The sequence below is a fragment of the Papaver somniferum genome, chromosome 6, assembly GCF_003573695.1.
Source record: "Papaver somniferum cultivar HN1 chromosome 6, ASM357369v1, whole genome shotgun sequence".
Lineage (NCBI taxonomy): Eukaryota > Viridiplantae > Streptophyta > Magnoliopsida > Ranunculales > Papaveraceae > Papaver > Papaver somniferum.
Window position 1 is genome coordinate 90,709,948 of NC_039363.1, and position 21,124 is coordinate 90,731,071.

The 21,124-nt window shown below is 35.4% G+C and overlaps 1 protein-coding gene across 2 annotated transcripts; it reads left to right on the forward strand.

Annotated features, from left to right (window-relative positions):
• The first annotated feature begins 15,583 nt into the window (after positions 1–15,583).
• LOC113285863 (probable indole-3-pyruvate monooxygenase YUCCA10) lies at positions 15,584–20,470 on the forward strand. Of its 2 annotated transcripts, XM_026534607.1 has the most exons (7): positions 15,584–15,725; positions 15,854–15,901; positions 16,065–17,257; positions 18,016–18,632; positions 19,449–19,682; positions 19,784–19,906; positions 20,028–20,470. In XM_026534607.1, the coding sequence occupies exons 4-7, from the start codon at positions 18,024–18,026 to the stop codon at positions 20,211–20,213; spliced, it is 1,152 nt and encodes a 383-aa protein (XP_026390392.1). In that variant the 5' UTR covers positions 15,584–15,725; positions 15,854–15,901; positions 16,065–17,257; positions 18,016–18,023; the 3' UTR covers positions 20,214–20,470. The 2 variants fall into 2 exon arrangements, with proteins under 2 accessions (XP_026390392.1, XP_026390391.1); XM_026534606.1 differs by having other exon boundaries at positions 16,065–18,632.
• Positions 20,471–21,124: the final 654 nt, after the last annotated feature.

Genomic DNA, 21,124 nt, shown 5'->3' on the forward strand with positions numbered 1-21,124 from the left:
ATATTGTACTCTTTGATATACTTTACTCTAGATTGAGTCTGACTGTCTAGTTGATTCTCTAGAAAGTATATTGGAGTTAGTCCATACAGATTGTTAATCGAAAGATTGGGTGAGGTTGTTAGACCGCCGCATTTTCAAATGTTATCAGAGCAGGCAAACACGTTCAAGACCTTAAATTCTATGATTGTAGCGATCTGAATCTATGGACAGAGGTGTTATCTCCATAAACGTACCACCAGTCTTCGATGGATCAAATTACTTATGGTGGAAAATTTCCATGCGAGCGTTTCTTCAATCGCGTGATTTTCAATCATAGGTATATGTAGTTAATAGCTATGATTCTCTCGTTGTGGCAGTAGGAAAAGTTAACGTTCCAAAGGATATTGGTACATACGACGCTGCTGAGATACTTGCCGCAAAGCAAAACTCTGGCGGTTTGAATGCCATCATACATGCCATTACCCCAAATCTTCAGCACCATGTTTCAAATTGCACTAGGTCTCAAGATGCGTGGGATATCTTAAAAACCGTATTTGAGGGAAACCCCAGCGAAAAGGAAGCTAGGCTTCAAAACCTAAATTCCGATTGGGAAAACCTTCGAATGGCAGATGAAAATTAATTTGATGAGTTTAATCACAAAGCGTCTTAAATTGTTAATACATATTTTTCATTGGGTAAGAATATTCCTGAAAAGGATATTATGATGAAAATTCTCAGATCGCTGCTAGATACGATTCTAAGAAGCATGCCATCGTTGAAGGAAATAACCTTGATGCTCTCTCCAGAAATATGTTGGTTGGGAAGCTAAAGATATTTGATCATGAACATACATCCAAAACCAATGATGTTGCGTTCAAATCACTAAAAAACACAAAATTACTTGACAAAAGTAAAAATGTGTGTATCTATGAAGATGATCACTTTGAGACTGATTCATCAGATGAAGATCTTGAAAAATCAGTCTTTACGATCACAAGACAGTTTAGAGATCTTCTGTTTAAGAGAAGTAAATGGTTCTCCAAAGATAAGTTAAAAGCATCAATCAAACCTCATAATCGTATACCTCCTAAAAACAGGGACACTGATGAAACTGAAGACGAGGATATGCCTCAGTGCTTTAAGTGTAAATGTTTTGGTCATTTTGCAAACGAGTGTCCAAATCGCAGAAAATACATTGGGAACAAAGGTCTTGCTGCAATGCTTGATGAGATGTCTGACAATTATGATTCTGATGAAGACAAAAAATCAAGTGTTGGTCTTCTATGTGAAAATATTAATTTTGATAATTGTAGAAATACATACATCAATCTTGATAATCTTTAAGAAGATAACCCAATCAAGATGAAAAAATCAATTGACTCGTCTTTTGGAAATTCTATGTTTAATGTTTTAGGATCTACTATGTGCCAAGAAGCTTGCATATCACAGAAACCTGAATCATCTTATGCTTTGACATGATCTTATTGTTCTCAAGGGTCATGAGCTTTCGAAGTGTTTCAAGTACAAACACAAGATGAGATATGTCAACAAGCTTCAACGAAGAGCAGATCGTCTAGCTACCAAGCTTAAACTCGCACTGGAAAAAAAACTTAGGTATGTAAGATCTTATCTTTCTGGAAGAAAATAGTTTTCGATCTAGACCATTAGAGAAGAAAGTATGGTCTAAACACTCAGAAAGGCAGGGTTCCATGAATTTCATCCAAAAGAGTCATGGTGGACAGATTGTTGTTCACCGCAGCACAACAAACTAACTTCGGACTGGACTGTAGTTGAACCCCAATAAATCTCACACTGATTCAAGGTACAGTTGCGTTCCTTACGTCTCTGATCCCAGCAGGATGCTACGCACTTGATTCCCTTATCTGATCTCACCCACAACCAAAAGTTGCTACGACCCAAATTCGAAGACTTTAATAGACAAATCTGTATCACACAGAAAAGTCTACGATATAGATAAATCTTTTTCCCACAGATAAACCTAAGAGTTTTGTTCCGTATTTTGATAAAATAAAGGTGAACAGGAACCAATCGATAACCCGGACTTATATTCCCGAAGAACAGCCTAGAATTATCAATCACCTCACGATAATTTAAATTGTATGGTAGCAAAACTAGATATTGCGGAATCACAAACGATGAGACGAAGATGTTTGTGATTTGTTTTTATCTTTCCCTATCGGAGATATAATCTCAAGCCAATTATTCAATTGAACTCGTACGATAGAAAATGGTAAGATCAGATCGCTCAACTACAAGAGAAGTAGTTTCGTCTGGATTCACAATCCCAATGAAATCTTTCAGTCGTTAACCTACAAGGTCTCAAGAAGAAACCTAAGGTTAAAGGAGAACGACTCTAGCAAAACCAATTAGTATCACACAAGAGGTGTGGGGATTAGTTTTTCCAGTTGCTAGATGTCTCCTTTATATAGTTTTCAAATCAGGGTTTGCAATCTAAGTTACCTTGGTAACAAAGCATTCAATATTCATTGTTCGATGAAAAACCTGATTTAACCAAGCTAATATGTTTCAACTTTTAGATTGAAACTTAGCTTGTCACAAACAAATGAAATGTATTTCATTTAGGTTTGAGTAACCGTACCTAAACGAGTTGGTTCAAAAATAGTTAACCAATGGTTAGCCATATGAGCACTTTCATATTAACTGTATTTATCTTCTTCACAACTAGTTCAAATGACTTCAAAAGAACTAGTTGAAGAGTTGTTCAATTGCTTAGGTCTTTATGAATAGACACAATTGAAACAAAATCGGATTGATTCACTTGAATCAATTCATGAACCATATAGCCACGGTTTGAAAACATTGCATTCCTTATTGATTTATTGTTTAAGTTCATGAACTTCCGATTTAAGAAATATAAACAGCTTGCGTACGTGTACGGGTACGTGTACCATAGCTACCGGATTTGAGTTTAGAAACTCAGCAGAAATTTTCGGTTCGAAAACTTCTGTGGGTACGCGTACCTAAGGTGACTGGTTTAACAGTTTGAAAACTTACAAATTCAGCAGAAACTTTGGGTTGAAAACTTCCACTGGTACGTGTACGGGTATGCGTACCCAACCTGTCTCCTTCACCAATACCGTATGCACATACTTGGTTTCCGGCACATGGATTTATACACTAATGTGCGAACACACTATATATGCTTATATCCATAGTTGGTTACGTAATCTCAACTCTACATTTCAATCATTGAAACATTGTTCTATAATGTTATAACAATCGTTATTCACAACTATCGTCATCAAAGCTATTTTCAAGATTGAAATGTAATCATGACTTTACTCACGGGTTAAGATGAAAAGTGGTTAAAGAGAAAGCTTACCAACACATATTTAGACAAAAAGATAGGCGAGTAAACTCGACTCGAAATAGCAAATGTATATCTATGAAAAGTATCATACTTATACGAATTTGTCTCAATAGTAAGAGACAGAGAGGTAGAATTTTGAGTGACAGATAAGTTCAAGTATTCACATACCTTTTAGTCGGATGAAGTTCCACTGGTTCCTTGAGTAGCTCGTCGTATTTGTAAGATACTTGTCGTGGAGTCTAGAGCTCAACTACACTTAACTGCATAGTTCGAGACTTAGCTATAAGTAGTCTAGAAATCAAGACATATAGTTTTGACAATTAAACTTGACAAACATGCTTGAGATAGCAACGCATGCGAGTTCGGTCAAACAATGCTCTAACAATCTCCCCCTTTGTCAATTTTAGTGGTAAAACTATCAATACATATGGATTACAAAATAAATAAAACTTTGTAGCTTCTCGTCCACATGATTGATCTCCTTGGTGCTTCAACATTACTCGAAAAATTCGTTTTTTCCAAGTACTCTCGTGATTCCATAGATGTTCAATTCAACATCATAGTTGTTAAAGATCCGTAGCCATAACAATGAGAAAACAAAAGCTCTCGATCATTGTTATACAGTGTCATAGTATTATCACACAGTATCAAAGTTCTTATATCACAACTTCGACAACAATACTATGGTGATATTCATCACTCCCCCTTAGTCAATACTTTTATCTCAACATCAAAACCACTCCCACATATTTTCAATATTTAAACGTCATCATGACTTCCGTCACGGGTTAAGATGAAAAGTGCTTATATCCATAGAGAAGTAGACTTTTGGGTGATAGATAAGTTCAAGTCTCCACATACCTTTTAGTCGGATGAAGTTCCACTAGTTCCTTGAGTAGTCTTCGTCTTTGTAAGATGATCTTCGTGGAGTTTGGATCTCAATTACACTTAACTGTCGTAGTCCGAGACTTAGCTATAAGTAGTCTAGAAATCACGACATATAGTTTTGACAACTAAACTTGACAAACATGCTTAAGATGGAAATGCATGAACATTGGTTGAGAAGCTAAGGGGGAGTGATACATATTACCATAGCATTGTTGTAGAAGTTGTGATACTTGAACTTTGATACTATGTAATAATACTATGACACAGTATAACAATGATCGAGAGCTTTTTTTTTCTCATTATTATGGCTACGGATCTTCAACAATTATAATACTGAATTGAACATCTATGGAATCATGGGAGTATTTGGAAAGAACGAAATTTTCGAGTAATGTTGAAGAACCAAGGATATCAAGCATGTGGACGAGAAGCTACAAAGTTTTATTTATTTTGTAATCCATATGTATTGATAGTTTTGTCACTAAAATTGACAAAGGTGGAGATTGTTAGAGTACTGCTCGGTCGAACTCACAAGCGTTGCTATCTCAAGCTTGTTTGTCAAATTTAGTTTCCAAAACTATACGTCTTAATTTCTAGTCTACTTATAGCTAAGTCTGGACTAGGATAGTTAAGTGTAGTTGAGCTCCAGACTCCACGACGATCATCTTACAAATACGAAGGACTACTCAAGGAATCAGTGGAAATTCATCCGACTAAAAGGTATGTGGAGACTTGAATTTATCTATCACTCAAAAGTCTATCCACTCTATCTCCTACTCTTGAGACAAAGTTATATAAGTATGATAGTTTTCATTTATTCACATTTTCTATTTCGAGCCGAATTTAACTCGCCTATCTATTTTTCGAAATATGTGTTGGTAAGCTTTCGCTTTAACCATTTTCATCTTTATCCGTGACAAAAGTCATGATGACATTTTGATCTTGAAAATTGCTTTGATGAAAGATAGTTTGTGAATAACAACTATATAACATCCTCTAAGAATGTTTCAATGATTGAAATGGAGAGTTGAGATTACGTAACCATCTTGGGTATAAGCATATATAGATTGTTCGCACATTAGTGTATAAATACATAAACCGGGAACCAAGTGTGTGCATATGTGTGCATACAGAATTGGTGAAGGAGACTGGTTAACTACGAGTACCCGTACGCATACTGGCGGAAGTTCACGTCCGTGAATTTCTGCTGAGTTTGTAGTCACTTTGTTAACTAGTCCCCTAAAGTATGCGTACCCGTACGCATACTGGAGGAAGTTTTTCACCCGAAAAATTCTGCTGAGTTTGGAAACTAAAGCCAACTCATTCGGTTACTTAAGTACGCATACCCGTGCGCATACTTAAGTTGGTTATTTTCTCAAATCGTTAGTTCATGAACTCAAACTAATAAATTCTAAGGAATGCAATCTTTTCAAACCGTGGCTATATTTTTCATGAATTGATTAAAATGAATCAAACCGTTTTTGTTTCAATTGTGTCTATGAATAAAGACCTAAGAAATTGAAAAAAATCTTCAGTTCTTTTGAAGTTATTGGAACTAGTTATGAGAAAGATGAATACGGTTAATATGAAAGTGCTCATATGGCTAACCATTAGTTAACTATTGTTGAACCAACTAAGTGTACGCGTTTAGGTACGGTTACTCAAACCTAAGTGAAATACATTTCATTTGTGTATAACAAGCTAAGTTTCGATCTAACGGTTGAAAGATATTAGCTTGAATCTAATCAGGTTTTCATCTAACGTTGAATATTGAATGCTTTGTTACTAAGATAACATTGATTGCAAAACTATATAAAGAAGAACTCTAGCAGCTGGAAAAACTAATCCCCATACCTTCCGTGTAATACTAGTTGGTTTAGCTAGAGTCGATTCTCCTTTAACCTTAGGTTTCTTCTCGAGACCCTGTAGGTTAACGAAAGACTTCATTGAGATTGTGTAGCCAGACTGAACTACTTCTCTTGTAGTTTAGTGATCTGATCTTTCCGTTTCTATCGTAATAGTATAATCATAAGATTGGATTGAGATTTTATATCTCCGATAGGTAAGATAAAAAGAAATCACAAACATCTTCGTCTCATCGTTTGTGATTCCACAATATCTTGTTTCGCTACCATACGATTAATATTATTGTGAGGTGATTGATAATTCTAGGTTGTTTTTCGGGAATATAAGTCCGGGTTATGGTTGATTTCTATCAAAAGACGGAACAAATTCGTAGGTTTATCTATGGGATACAGATTTATCTATTATCGTAGACTTTTCTGTCTGATACATAATTTTTTATTAAAGTCTTCGACTTTGGGTCGTAACAACTCTTGGTTGTAGGTGAGATCATCTAAAATAATCAAGTGCGTAGCATCCTGCTGGGATCAGAGACGCAAGGAGCACAACTGTACCTTGAATCAGTATGAGATTGATTAGGGTTCAAGTACAGTCCAGACCGAAGTTAGTTTGTAGTAGGCTAGTGTCTGTAGCGTCTTAATACAGTGTGGTGTTCAATCTGGACTAGGTCCCGGGGTTTTTCTGCATTTTCGGTTTCCTCATTAACAAAACTCTAGTGTCTTTGTTATTTCTATTCCGCATTATATTTTGTTATGTAATTGAAATATCACAGGTTGTGCGTAAGATCAATCAATTAGAGTATCCAACCTTTGGTTGTTGATTTACATTAATTGACACTTGGGTATTGATTTTTGGTACCATCCAAGTTATCTCTCTTGTATTTAATCAAAACTCGCAGATTTGCTTGAGTAAAAATTAAATCGAGAGATAGAGATATTGTACTCTTTGATATACTTTACTCTAGATTGAGTCTGACTGTCTAGTTGATTCTCTAGAAAGTATATTGGAGTTAGTCCATACAGATTTCTAATCGAAATATTGGGTGAGGTTGTTAGACCCCCGCATTTTCATGTATCACTCCACCTTAGTCAATACTTCATCTCACATGAAAACCGCTCCCCCTTACATAATGATCTGTAAACCATATGTATTTGTAGTGTGAACTACACATTAATTCTCTCACTATTTGTCAATATAAATTGGCAAAGGTACATAAACTAGTGGGATCCTAATAAAATTTCCATAGATATACTTCATGAACAAAAGAGAAAGTATATTCTTTGGATGATTTCACGTAGTCGAAACTAGTGTATTCATCAAGGAGTTAATAAAGATACAAGACAAATCCTACAAAATTCCACAGCCGCACTCCCCACAAAGATTTGGCAATTAAGCACACGTTCAAAAAGAAATCTCCCCCATAAAATGTCATCCCCGAAGGAACAACAAGAGCGACCTTAATTTTACAAGAAAATAAGGATCCACAAGAAAACTTTGATACCTAACAAAACTGCTATCTACTTAGAAATAAATATGAAATTGAAACAACACTACACTGACGTTATAAGCCTTGATTTCTCAAAAGATATGAATGAGTCCAGGGGCAAAAGGCTAGAAATATAATGAACCAAAACAACACCAATTGACTGCCATAAGTGTTGAAACGTAGCAGTATCTAAAGGTTTGGTGAGAATATCAGCCAATTGTTATTCAGAAGGCGCAAATTCCATATTGATGATACCATTTCCATAAATATCTCTAATAAAATGATACCTTATGTCAATGTGCTTATTTCTTGAGTGCTCAACAGGATTCTCAGTGATGTGATCACACTTAATTTATCACAAAATATCTTCATAACACCAGTGTCAAATCCATAATCAGCAAGCATTTGTTTCATCCGTAGAAGTTGAGTACAACATGAACCTGCAGCAATGTATTCTGCTTCGCATGTAGAAAGAGATTGTGAGTTTTGTTTCTTGCTATGCCATGCCATAAGATTCAACCCAACATAGTAAGATTCCCCTGAAGTACTCTTTTTGTCTTCCACACATCCTGCCCAATCTGCATATGAATAGGCAGTAAGATCAGTGTTAGTATCAAAAGTATAGAATAGACCATACCTGGCAGTGTGTTGGATATATCTCGCATGATCCTCTTCGCATCTGCAAGATGAGATTCCTTTGGATTAACATGAAATCTGGCACCACAACCAACACTAAAAAAAAATCAGGTCTAGTAGATGTAAGATGTAAAAGTGCTCCAATGATATACCGATAAAGCTTTTGATCCACATTTACGCCTTTCTCATCTCGATATAGTTTACAAGTAGCGGGAATAGGTGTCAGTTTTGGACCTGATTTATCAAGACCGAATCTTGTCACAAGATCCTTAGCATATTTTTCTTGAGATAAGTAGATTCCATCTGTATTTTGTTGAATATATAATCCTAAAAAGAATTTTAATTCACCAACATTGCTTATTTCAAACTACTTTCCAAGAGAGACTTGAAAATCTTTTGCAAGTTTCTCAGAAGTCGATTCATAAATGATATCATCCACATAAACTTGAGCAATGATAACATCTTTCCCAACCAACTTAGTAAACAAGGTTTTATCAGCTCCACCTCTAGAAAAACCTTTCCTGAGAAAGGAAGTAGTTAGTTTTTCAAACCAGGCACGAGGTGCTTGTTTTAACCCATATAATGCCTTTTTGAGTTTAAGGGCATGATCTGGGAAGTCAGGATTTTCAAATCCCTTTGGTTGAGCAACATAGACCTCTTCCTTTATATTTTCGTTTAGGAATGCAGATTTTATGTCCATTTGAAATAGCATAACCTTAAAAAAACAAGCATGAGCTAATAGTAACCAAATGGACTCAAGGCGTGCCACAAGAGCAAAGGTTTCTTCCAAGTCGATACCTTCAATCTGTGAATATCCTTGAGCGACAAGTTTGCTTTGTTTCTGACAATGGTACCAAATTCATCAAATTTGTTCTTGAATATCCATTTTGTACCAACAATATTGATATTGGAGGGACAAGGTACGAGCTCCCATACATCTTGTCTTTGAAATTGATTTAATTCTTCATGCATTGCATTCACCCCAAAGGGATTGCTAACAACTTCATCAATATTTTTAGGTTCTACCTGTGAAAGATAACAACCAAAATTACAAATATTTTGAAGTTGCCCTCTTGTCTTAGCAGTAGAATCTCTTTCTTCAATAATACTGTTAGTATAATGATTTCTTTTTACCCAGATGTGTCTTGGAGGAACACGTTCGTATTCAACATGAATAGCCTGATTAGTGCTCTTCTCCTCGTCGCTGGAAATATCAGGATCAACGACTGTTAGAACAACTTCAATTGATTCTGGGATTTCCTTGACATTCTCAATTGTCTCGGTTGGAGGCAATTCAATCATGACGAAAATTACTAAGATCATCAATGATGACATTTGCAAATTCCATCTTAACTTGGGTTCTGAAATTGAATAATCGAAAACCACGACTATCATGCATAGCCAAGAAATATGCCTTCATCGCTTTTAGAATCAAATTTCCCTTTCTGTTCTCGATCTTTCAGAATATAGCACTTACTTCCAAACACTCTAAGATAATGTAATTTGGGCTTCCTACCGTACCAAAACTCATACGGAGTTTTTAGGGTTTTGGATTGTAGGTAAACACAGTTGATTAAATAATATGCTATGAACACGGCTTCTCCCCAAAAACTTAACGTTGGGTTTTTATTGAGGAGCGTTACCCTGGCCATTTCCTGAATGTTCATATTCTTTTTTTCTGCAACTCCATTAGCTTGAGGAGTAACGGGTGGTGAATATTGTTGAATAATCCACAGTTTGTCACAAAATTCAAACACCTTAGTGCTCTTTAATTCAGTTCCACAGTCACTTCTAATTTTCTTTAGCTTGCGAACTTGTTCACTCTGGAATTTATTAATAATAATCTTGAATTCACCAAGGGTTTCATTATTATGATCTAAAATGCAATCCAAGTAAATCTGGTGTAATCATCTACCATAACTAAAGCATAATTCTTCCCATCAACCGTAAGTTGTTGAATAGGAACGACGAGATCCATATGAATTAAAAAAAGTGGAGATTTAGTGATAATGTCTCGAGATGATTGGTGTGGAACTTCCTTTTGTTTACCCTTTTGACAGGCGCCACAGACACCATCAACAATCTCTTTGTTAATGATCTTAGTTAGGAAACGATAATTGATATGACCAAAACGCTCATGCCAAAGATGTGTAGATTCCACCTTAGTCAAATTGCAACAATTACTAAACTAAGTGTCAAGAAGATAACAGTTACTCTTGCCACGAGTTCCCGGAAAAATTACTTTTCCATATTTGTCTACAATGTCACGTCCATTTGCATTGAAGACAACTTTATGGCCTTTGTCACAAATTTGACTAACAGAAAGAAGATTGACAGTCATACCTTTAACGTATACTACATCATGGATTTCAGGAACGCCGGGAAGTTTGATCGTCCCCTTCTTGCTTATGTAGAAACAACTCACATCTTTGAATGTTACAGGACCTCCTTCAAAGTCGCTCGAATTCACAAACCACAAAATATCTCCAGTCATATGTCGGATACATCCACTATCAAGAAACCATTCAAAGGGTGATGTTGATTTTAGAGCAAAAACTCACATACTAACACTAGTATCCGGTTTGGGATTTCTTGTTAGATTTGTATATCTTTTTAGAGAAGTACACAGTTGTTCAGCTTTCTTATGAAGATTACTCGCAACCTTTAAACTTTTCCTGAAAAATGTACATGTATGTTGAAAATGATTGTGATAATCACAGAACATACATGAACCAACATCTTTAAACTCATCTGAGTGGTTCTGAATCCCACCAGGTTTCACGAAGCCTAAACCTCGCTTATTCCCTGACTTGCGATAATTCTTCAGAGAAGAATTAAAGGAGTTATTCATATCCATTGAAGAAACTTTGACAGACTTCAAATCCTTGTACTTTGCAATTTCTCCAATAAGACCAGAGTTGATCCGAATTTGTTCATCCAACTTCTTCTGGAGAATAACCAGCTCTCCATAACTTTCTCTAAGATCAGAGTTAAATCCTGGTGAAGCGTTTATTGAGACTTTATCCATAGAGTCAGATCGCTATAAACACGGACTTCTAAGGTCTTTAAAGTGTTTATCTGCTCTGATACCAATTGAAAAGGCGGGGATCTAACAACCACACCCAATATTTTGCATAGCAATATGTATGGACAAATTCTAATATAATTCCATGAGAATCAACTAGACAGTTAGACTCAATCAATGGAAATATATCCAAGAGTAGTGTCTCAGTTTCTCAAATCAATCTGCAATCGAACAGATAGTAATATGTGAGCCAGATTAATAAGAGAAACAACTTGAACGGTACCAAAGACCAATGTTCAAGCGTTAAATAATTTATATCAACAACCAAAGGTTGGATTACCTAATTGATTGAACTACGCACAACCTGTGATATTTCTATTATATAAACAAATATAATGCGGAAAAAAAATAACAAAAACACCAGAAGTTTTGTTAACGAGTAAACCGCAAATGCAGATAAACCCATGGACCTAGTCCAGATTTGAACACCACACTGTATTAAGCTGATATATACACTAGCCTACACCAAGTTAACTTCGGATGGAATATAGTTGAGCCTAACCAATGTTACACTAATCAAGGTACAGTCGTGCTACTTATGCCTCTGAATCCCAGCAGGACTCTGCGGACTTGATTCCCTTAACTGATCTCACCCATAACTAATATTTTCCACGACCCAAATTCGAAGACTTGATAAACCAATCTGTCTCACATAGAGGAGTCTATTGAATAGATAAATCTGTCTCCCACAAATAAGAGTTTTGTTCCGTCTTTTGATAAATCAAAATGAACAAGAACCAATTGATATACCAGACTTATATTCCCGAATAACAGCCTAAAATATCAATCACCTCACAATAATCTTAATCGTATGGTATCGAAAGAAGATATTGTGGAATCACAAACGATAAGACGAAGATGTTTATGACTACCTTTTATCTTGCCTATCGGACATTAAATCTCGAGAAAATCTTAGACAAGATAGTACCCAATCACGATAGAAAACAACAAGATCAGAATACGCAACTACAAAGAAAATAGTTGGGTCTGGCTTCACAATCCCAATGAAGTCTTTAAGTCGTTAACCTACAGGATTTCGTGAAAAACCTAAGGTTAAAGGAGAATCGACTCTAGTCGCAACTAGTATCACACAGGAGGTATGGGGATTAGGTTTCCCAGTTGTTAGAGTTTCCATTTATATAGTTTTCAAATCAGGGTTTCAATCTAAGTTCCCTTGGTAATAAATCATTCAATATTCACCGTTATATGAAAACCTGATTAGACTCAAGCTAATATCTTTTAACTGTTAGATCGAACTGAGCTTGTTATATACAAATGAAATGTACCTTCATTTATATATGAGTAACTGTACCTAAACGTGTACACCTTGTTGGCTCAACAATAGTTAATCAAAGTTAGCCGTATGAACACTTTCATATCAACCTTATTCATCTTATCAACAACTAGTTCAAATGACTCAAATGAAACCAGTTATAGAGTTGTTCAATTGTTTATATTCTCATAGAAGTATGCAAGACACAAGTGAAGCAAAATCGATTTTGATTCACTCGAATCAAGTCATGAACATTATAGCCACAGTTTGCAAAAGATTGCATTCCTTATTATATAAATGTATTAGTTCATGAACAAACCGATTCTAGAACTTAACCCACTCAAGTATGCAAACGGGTACGCATACTTAAGCAGCCGGATTTGGATTGTGTCTGACAGTATGCGAACGGGTACGCATACTATCACACATCCAAAACAACTGTCGAATTAGTACGCATAAGGGTACGCATACAATAGTTCCCGTACTTCAACTGAGTTCGCCAGTACGCGTACGGGTACACATACCAAGGATCTCAGACTTTACCTAACCTTCCCAGTATGCATACGGGTATGCATACTATACCGGTCTTAAATCAACATATATGCAAGTATGCATACTATGTCTATAATCCAATTATGGTTAAGTGTTCTAAACTCTGTTTCAATCATTGAAACTTTCTTAGAGGATGACAATAGTTGCTTTCACTAACTATTAGCATCAAAGAGATTTTCAAGTTATTGAAGTAATCAATACGAAATATTCTGAGTCTACATCAAATGATTGTCTCACACAAATCATGTAAGATGTTACCTGGCGATTTTCACATGATCATCTTTTGACTTTAGTCAAGAATATAAGATCAATTTGGTTGAAGCGAAAGCTTACCAACACATATTTCGAAAAATATGTAAGCGAACCCAACTCGAAATATCAAATGTGTATACCCGAATACTATATAGTAATACCACTTTTGTTTCAAGAAGGGAGATAGAGTAGAAATATACTTTCTGAGTGATAGATGAGTTTCAGTCTCCACATACCTTTTGTTGATGAAGTTCCACAAGCTCTCCTTAGTAGTTTTTCGTCTTCAATCAATGAACGCCGTGAAGTATAAATCTCAACTACGCAATCTATCCTAGTACGAGACATTACTATAAGTAGACTAGAAATCAAGACTTATGGTTTTTGATCACTAAAATTGACAAACAAAATTGAGATAACAATGCTTTCAAGTTCGAGCAAGCAGTGCTCTAACATCATTTATATCATCTGTTCTTTTTCTCATCTCAAAACTCAAAACCAGCATTTCTTCAAAACAATCTTTAAGATTCAATTTCTCCGTTAAAAGCGACAGAAACCCAATATTGCCATCAATATTTTTCATTTGGTTCTTAAGAAACAACTCATCCTCTTCAAGCCAATTTTATTGTCTGACGTTCCCTAGTTCATCGCGATCATCCATATTTTCTCCATTGACTCAATTCAACAGATCCACTATCGATTCCACAACAGAGACTACTATAACAACTTCTTGTTCATTGTACGTCTCGATTTCATAATCATCAATCCCACGATCTCACTGTGAATTCCCATAATCATTAGATCCATATATTAGAGGATTTATAATTCGAGGGCCACAAAAACATAAACCATGCCAAACAGTTAGGCACGTCACCATATAACTAGTCAACGTCTGGTCCAAGTACCAAACACAAGGGATGGACAAATATTAGACCGAACCCAGGTTTTGGTCAAAACCTGAGTACCGAAAATCAAATAACATGTATTGCTAACCTCAAGTAGAAGGATGATGTATTATTTGATGTCCATACGACTTCAGGTCTTCAAAGCAATTCTTGTATGTCTCAACATTTCCAGATTTCCTAGTCTAACCTAACAAAGTTGACTCTAGTACTCTAATCAAGCGATTGTGAGTTTGGTACTGAAATATGACAACCAATATTGACGTGCCAACGCTTGGCAGGTTCAACCGAGCAATGCTCTAACATAAATTTTAGGCTTGGTGATCAGTTAAGCTGGGTATCTATGAAGCTTTACACCCATGCTTTCAATTAGCTCAGGCCCTAATCCCCGCTCAAACTAGGTCAATACATATTAACGGAAAAGGAAAATAAAGTTCAGTCCAAATTAAGGTGAAACAAAGTCTTGCCAAGGCTGCAATAAAACAAAAATGAGCCCAAATTCTTAAAAATCTTGAGCTTGGTAAAGTTGCACCCTTCCCTCCTGAATCACGCTCTTACTAGGTCGCAAACATGTTTTGAGAAAGAAAGAAAAAACTTACATGCCAAAATTATATTCAAAGTGGGCTGGTTGGTCCTGGCCGATTCAACTGGATATGAAATACACATAATTTTATAAGAACAATAAAATTAAGATGAACAATACAACATTACCTATAAATAATTGTTTCATAAGCGACATAATTTGTTAAATTATAGTAATATTATATAGTAAATAAAATAATAATTTATTAATTAATCTGGATATTTTACTTTTTAAGAATAACTAAAAAAAAGTTACTGAAAAATTATCAGAACGAAAATAATGTTGAGTGTCATTTAAACTACCTTGAAGAGAACAAAATTTTAGAATTTCTTTATTCATCCATCGGTCGGTAATTTATTAATATTTTTTTCTTATTGTTAGATTTTGTACATTTTTCCTTTTCTATATAAAAAATTCTTTCTAGTCGAAGTAGTAAAAAGTAATAAATTATCACGGTAAATGAACATGTAAAAATTGAGAGACATAAACCAATAAGATTCGTAGTTATTGTGTTTTACTAATTTTAGGGTCATTAAAATATGTAACGTAGATGGATTTCTTCGTAGATTCTTGTAAATATCGCTGTCAGAAGAGACTCCGTATTTGGATTCTCCGGAAAAACTGATTTCTGCAACAATACATTGATAACATTTTCCTAAAAATAGATGTAATTAAATGTTTTGTCGTCTAATTCATAGTATTTAACAACGATAGTTGATTTCATTTCTCATATGGAAAACTTGATAGGAAAACCAAAATTTCTAAACCATTCGTCTGATAAATTTAGCAATTTGATTTTCTGATCGACAAGACACTGGCAGATTAACAGAGAAAGGTTACCATGAGCATGAAATTACAGAAAAGAGTTGAAATGGAGGTAAGAATTTGTGCTAAACGGTTAACATCATTCATATTAATTTTTAAAATTTTATATAGCATCAATTTCATAAAAAAAAATTACATAGCATCATTTTTTATCACAACACTAATGGCTATGGTTGACAGAGAAAGGCTACCATGAGCATGAAATTGCAGAAAAGAGTTGAAATGGAGGTAAGAATTTGTGCTAAACGGTTATCATTCATATAATTTTTAAAATTTTAAATAGCATCAATTTCATAAAAAAAATTACATAGTATCATATTTTATCACAATACTAATGGCTATGGTTGATTTGTTATGCAACCACCACTATTATCCCTATCCGCACCCACAGTGAAGCATATGGGCCCGATGAGAAGACAAGTATCCAAATTTGGGCCTAATAATCACCAAAAAGTTAAGATTTTTCCTACTTTCGTACAGAATCTTTTATTTTTGTATGTAGCCGGTTGTTTGCCGTGCTTTGGTAGCCGGTTGCAGAGACAGACAAGGGGATGAAATTGCTGAATGTCACCATTGTTGAATCCGACGCTGTTCTTTTCAATCTTCGTCATTTCAGGAAAAAACTATATAGGCACAGACACATATTTATGCATAGATGGAATTTATTACCTTGATTTTTCCTTGTTTGATCCTCCCGACTGTACCTACATCTATCACAGGAGATCGATCGTCCTAGTTTAACCTTGAGTTCAAAAGGTCCTCCTATAGGCCTATGTATCCCATGTTTGTCTAAGTTTCCATAAGCTAGCCTTGCAAGGGCTAGTGTTATGGAATCCACTAACCAAAGGGGCAAGTAGCTGAGAAGGTTCATGCCTAACCATATATCTTCTTCTTAACTATGTGGAAAGTGCTTCAGCCTACATTTCACCCATGTCTAACGTATGGTCGTTTACTAGGAATTAGTGGTCCACTATACCCAATTCTAGTAATTAACTGACTGTTGCGACTACTAAGAATTTTGCAACATAGTGTTCGGGTTCACCGGTAAAATTAACTTCGCTTCTTACTTGGACGTCTGGCTGAACTTCATGACTGGTCGACAGTTGAGCCAAAACGTCCAAGCACAAAATAAAACTGTTGTGTCTCGGCTTAAGATATCGTCTGAGTCCTTTTAAGGATTGACGTTCCAACATCGATCCTTGCTCGAAAGTATCACTTATCATCTGTTAGGATATGACTAGATTCATGTGCATGCTTCCCTGGAGTTAATGTATAGAGATCTTCTACACTTCTTTTCAGTGATCCTGAAAATTTTAGGTGTGCTATTATTGACAAATCTATGTATCTGTGGCGATAAACATGATATACACCATGCTACAAGGAAGCATATATATATACACGCATATTGCATATGAAATCTATTGCATTCTCTCATGGTTAGCTAATCAAGTTCACTTGCTGCATATACCTTCTAGGAAAGTTGTTTTTTCTCCAGGTTCACAATGAATCACATGCGCAGTTAAGGAGTTAGTATCTTTTCATATAGCTAGCGGATCAATGCGCCATTGTTTTTTATTATTGAAGGTAATGAATCAATTTAAGCGTCACACATTTTGTTAGTAAGGTGCATTTCGTCAGTGTAACATTCTGGTAAGAGTTAGTCTATACTGACGCTTATATATCATCAGTCTCACCAAATATATATATTTCGTGTCCCTTCTATTCTATATTTCTGCATTTTCATTTACTTAGCAAATTAGCTATTGTTAACACATACTGCACCTTGTTTCCGGGTATATTAGCAGTGAATGTACGTGTTTCCTTGTAAGAGTCCGGTGAGAAGTCATTAAACACTTGGATATCTGAAGTTAGGTAAGATAGATAAGAGTAGCATCTTTGCATGTAGAGAAAAACGATAATGCACATTCGTATTTCATCTTATGGTAAGCATCATCAAAATCCTTATCGCCGTCATTAAGACAGATTAAGGCATTCCTAATCGAACGACTAATGTTCAATCTACATGCATATCTACCTAACTTACTTTCCAAATCATTCTCATTTTCGATGATACTGAAGTATTCAAGTTTATGTCTTTCCTTATGTTCATTTGGTGTTATATGCATGAAGCATAATAAATACAATTTGCTAAAAATAGCTCTATTTAATTATCATGATCAATTAAAAGAAGTGTAGGATTTCTCTCATTAATGTCATTTGGGTGTTTTTGATCCCATCTTCATCTATAAGAACACCAAACTTCAATATGGTCTCTACAGACAAAGTATCGATCTTATCGTTGTATCGTGTCCTTCATTTGCTTATTCTGCATTTCATACTAGGGTTTTCAATGGAGGAAGTAGTGGTGATTGTAGGTGCTGGTCCATCAGGTTTAGCAACATTCGCTTGTCTAAAGCAACTTAATATCCCAAGCATTATTTTAGAACGCGAAGATTGTCATGCTTCTCTGTGGAAGAAAAGAGCTTATGATAGATTAAAGCTTCATTTAGCTAAACAATTTTGCAGCCTACCTCATATGCCTTACCCACCAAATACTCCTACTTTTGTCCCTAGAGCCAAGTTTGTCGAATACATCGATAGCTACGTCGAAAAATTCGATATAAACCCTAAGTGTAACCGATCTGTCGAGTCTGCTGTTTACGACGATCACGAAGCCAAATGGAAAATAGAAGTTAAGAATCTTGTTACCGGTGAACCGGAACATTATGTTGCAACATTCTTAGTGGTCGCAACAGGTGAAAATAGCAAAGGGTTTATTCCAAAAATCCCTGGAATAGAGAGTTTCGCAGGGGATATCTTGCACTCTAGTGAGTTCAAATCTGGCAAGGAATATAATGGGAAGAAAGTTTTAGTTGTTGGCTGTGGAAATTCTGGTATGGAGATAGCTTATGACCTCTCCAACCATGGTGCTTCGACATCTATCGTCATTAGAAGCCCTGTAAGTATTTGTTATCACTTTCTCTTGAATTATTTATTTATTTGTTTGCATGAATAGCTTATTTTTTTACTCCAGTACATTTTTTAATTTTATATATTCTAATTAGAACAGTCTTAGAATAATACTATACTTTATCACATAATTTTTCAATCGAAGTGTGCACCCAATTTATAGTGTTAACCTTAATTTATGAGAATAATACTATACTTTATCACCCAATTCTTAGGAGATTTTTTTTTTTTTTGTAAAATCAATCAATCATCTTATGAAATGAATCTAAAAGACTATTTAGAATCATATTTGTTAGATCCAGGGTCCAATACCATTAATAGATTTCCGGTTTAATACCATTTATATGTTGAATCTAGCATTTAACTCTTTTAAGAAAATGTTAGTGATTATTTTCCAAAAGATTATGAGTATTAATTGTCTTATTCAGTTTGTTGAAATAACAAATTTAATTAGTGCAAAGTCTAATATTCAGAAATCATGATTAACTTTTCCTTAATGACCAGCTAAAATTAGCTAATTTCATTTAATACTCTTGGTTTTTAATTAACTGCCTTGTATCTGCATGCCAAAAAGTTGGTAAAGTCTGACCACAGCCAAACATTTTTCACCTGCTGCTACAGTGAATGCCACGTGTAAGAACAACGACTTTGACTTAATTATAGTAACTTTTTTGCCCTAAAATTAGTGGGACCCAAAAATTTATGACTCCCACCCACTTGGAGAATTCTTGTTGAGATGTTATCACCACCGTTGTATCCATAATATCGTTGGATCCGTTCTAACCTTTGTTCCTTTTATGTGTAGTTCCACATAGTAACCAAAGAGATGATATGGTTGGGCATGAACCTGCTCAACTACTTGCCTCTTTGGTTAGTAGATTCCATAACTCTAGCCCTTGCAAGGCTAGCTTATGGAAATTTAGACAAGTACGGGATCCATAGGCCTAGCGGAGGGCCATTTGAACTCAAAGTAAAACTAGGACGATCTCCTGTGATTGATGTTGGTACAGTTGCGAAGATCAAACAAGGAATAATCAAGGTAATAACTGAATATGTATCAAATGCAAGTTTTTATATGTAAAGAATATAAATATGGATTCCATCTAACACACAAATATGTGTCTGTGTCTATCTATATAGGTTTTTCCCGAAATCATGAAGATTGAGAAGGACAGCATCCAGTTTAACAATGGTGACACTGAGCAGTTTGACGCCCTTGTTTTTGCCACCGGGTATCAAAGCACCGCGAACAACTGGCTAAAGGTATACATGCCTTTTGTTGCACATATGGGACTCGTTAGTTATATCTATACGTGTATTTGGCAAGTGCGTTGTATATATTGTGTATGATCAAAATGCGCTAATGCTAATGATTTTGATGCAGGACTTCAACTACATACTTGGCAAAGATGGAATGCCGAAAAACAAGTTCCCAAGTCACTGGAAAGGAACAAACGCAGTTTACTGTACTGGTTTATCTCGAAGAGGTTTAGCTGGAGTTTCGGCTGATGCACAAAAAGTTGCAAACGATATCGCCATGATCTTCAAAGCAGAGAAGAGGCATAACTAGTTAAATCGATGAATTATCTTTACTTCTTTGTTATTATCTATGGAACAAACGTATATTTCCTTATGGTTTTTTATTTTTTGTGTGTTTAAAATTTTGAATAATTTTTGTTGTATTTGTATGTACGAGGATGTCTACATGAACTTTGCTCCTACGTACCTTTATTTTGTATTGCAGTTTTGCTGTGTTAGCAACAACGATGTGTGTTCATTTGTTTAAGTATCACTTGAATTTTCTCCTATGTTACCTTTATTTGTTCATTTTGATTGTTTTCACTGATTAATATCATTTGATGGTAATTTGTTACATTAGAGAATTTTCTGCAAATCTTTTTGTGGACAAACTCACGTACTCCTAGGGGGCTAACCATGGCAGGCTCACAGCGGTCTAAGCGAACACTAAACTAGAATTGTGAATCCGAGTTAGAGTATAATAACAAAAAGTATAAACAGAACCCTCCTTTCAGATTCATGGTAGAACTGGAAGTCAGAATCCGTTTAGAATACAACAAATCATCCCAAAACCAAGCTCTATATTATATACCTCATCTCTTTTCTTTTAGTTTAACTTTTTTTCTTCGTCATGGGTTTTAAAACCAACTTTTTGCTCTCCATGATGTTTTGTGTGGACTGTTGGTAATGCTGCTGGTTGGTCTCCACAGACTCATCTTAATTACACTCGGTGGGCTAGACCATCCTTTCTAGTTGGTGACAGTCTCCGTTTCGTCTATGATCCCAACATCACTGATGTTCTAGAAGTGAGTTATTGTGATTTCAAATCATGTAATCCAACATCTCCACTCGCCACCTACAACACCGGTAACGATACGATTCCACTAACTAAGGAAGCACACCAGTATTTCATCTCTAGTAATCCTGTTGACTGAAACCACGGCATGAAGCTTGATATTCCGG

Coding starts and splice junctions, on each gene's coding strand:
- LOC113285863 (XM_026534606.1), top strand. CDS start 17,940: ATGGTCTCTACAGACAAAGTATCGATCTTATCGTTGTATCGTGTCCTT. Junction 18,633..19,448: donor CTATCGTCATTAGAAGCCCT/GTAAGTATTTGT, acceptor TTTTATGTGTAG/TTCCACATAGTAACCAAAGA. Junction 19,907..20,027: donor CCGCGAACAACTGGCTAAAG/GTATACATGCCT, acceptor ATTTTGATGCAG/GACTTCAACTACATACTTGG.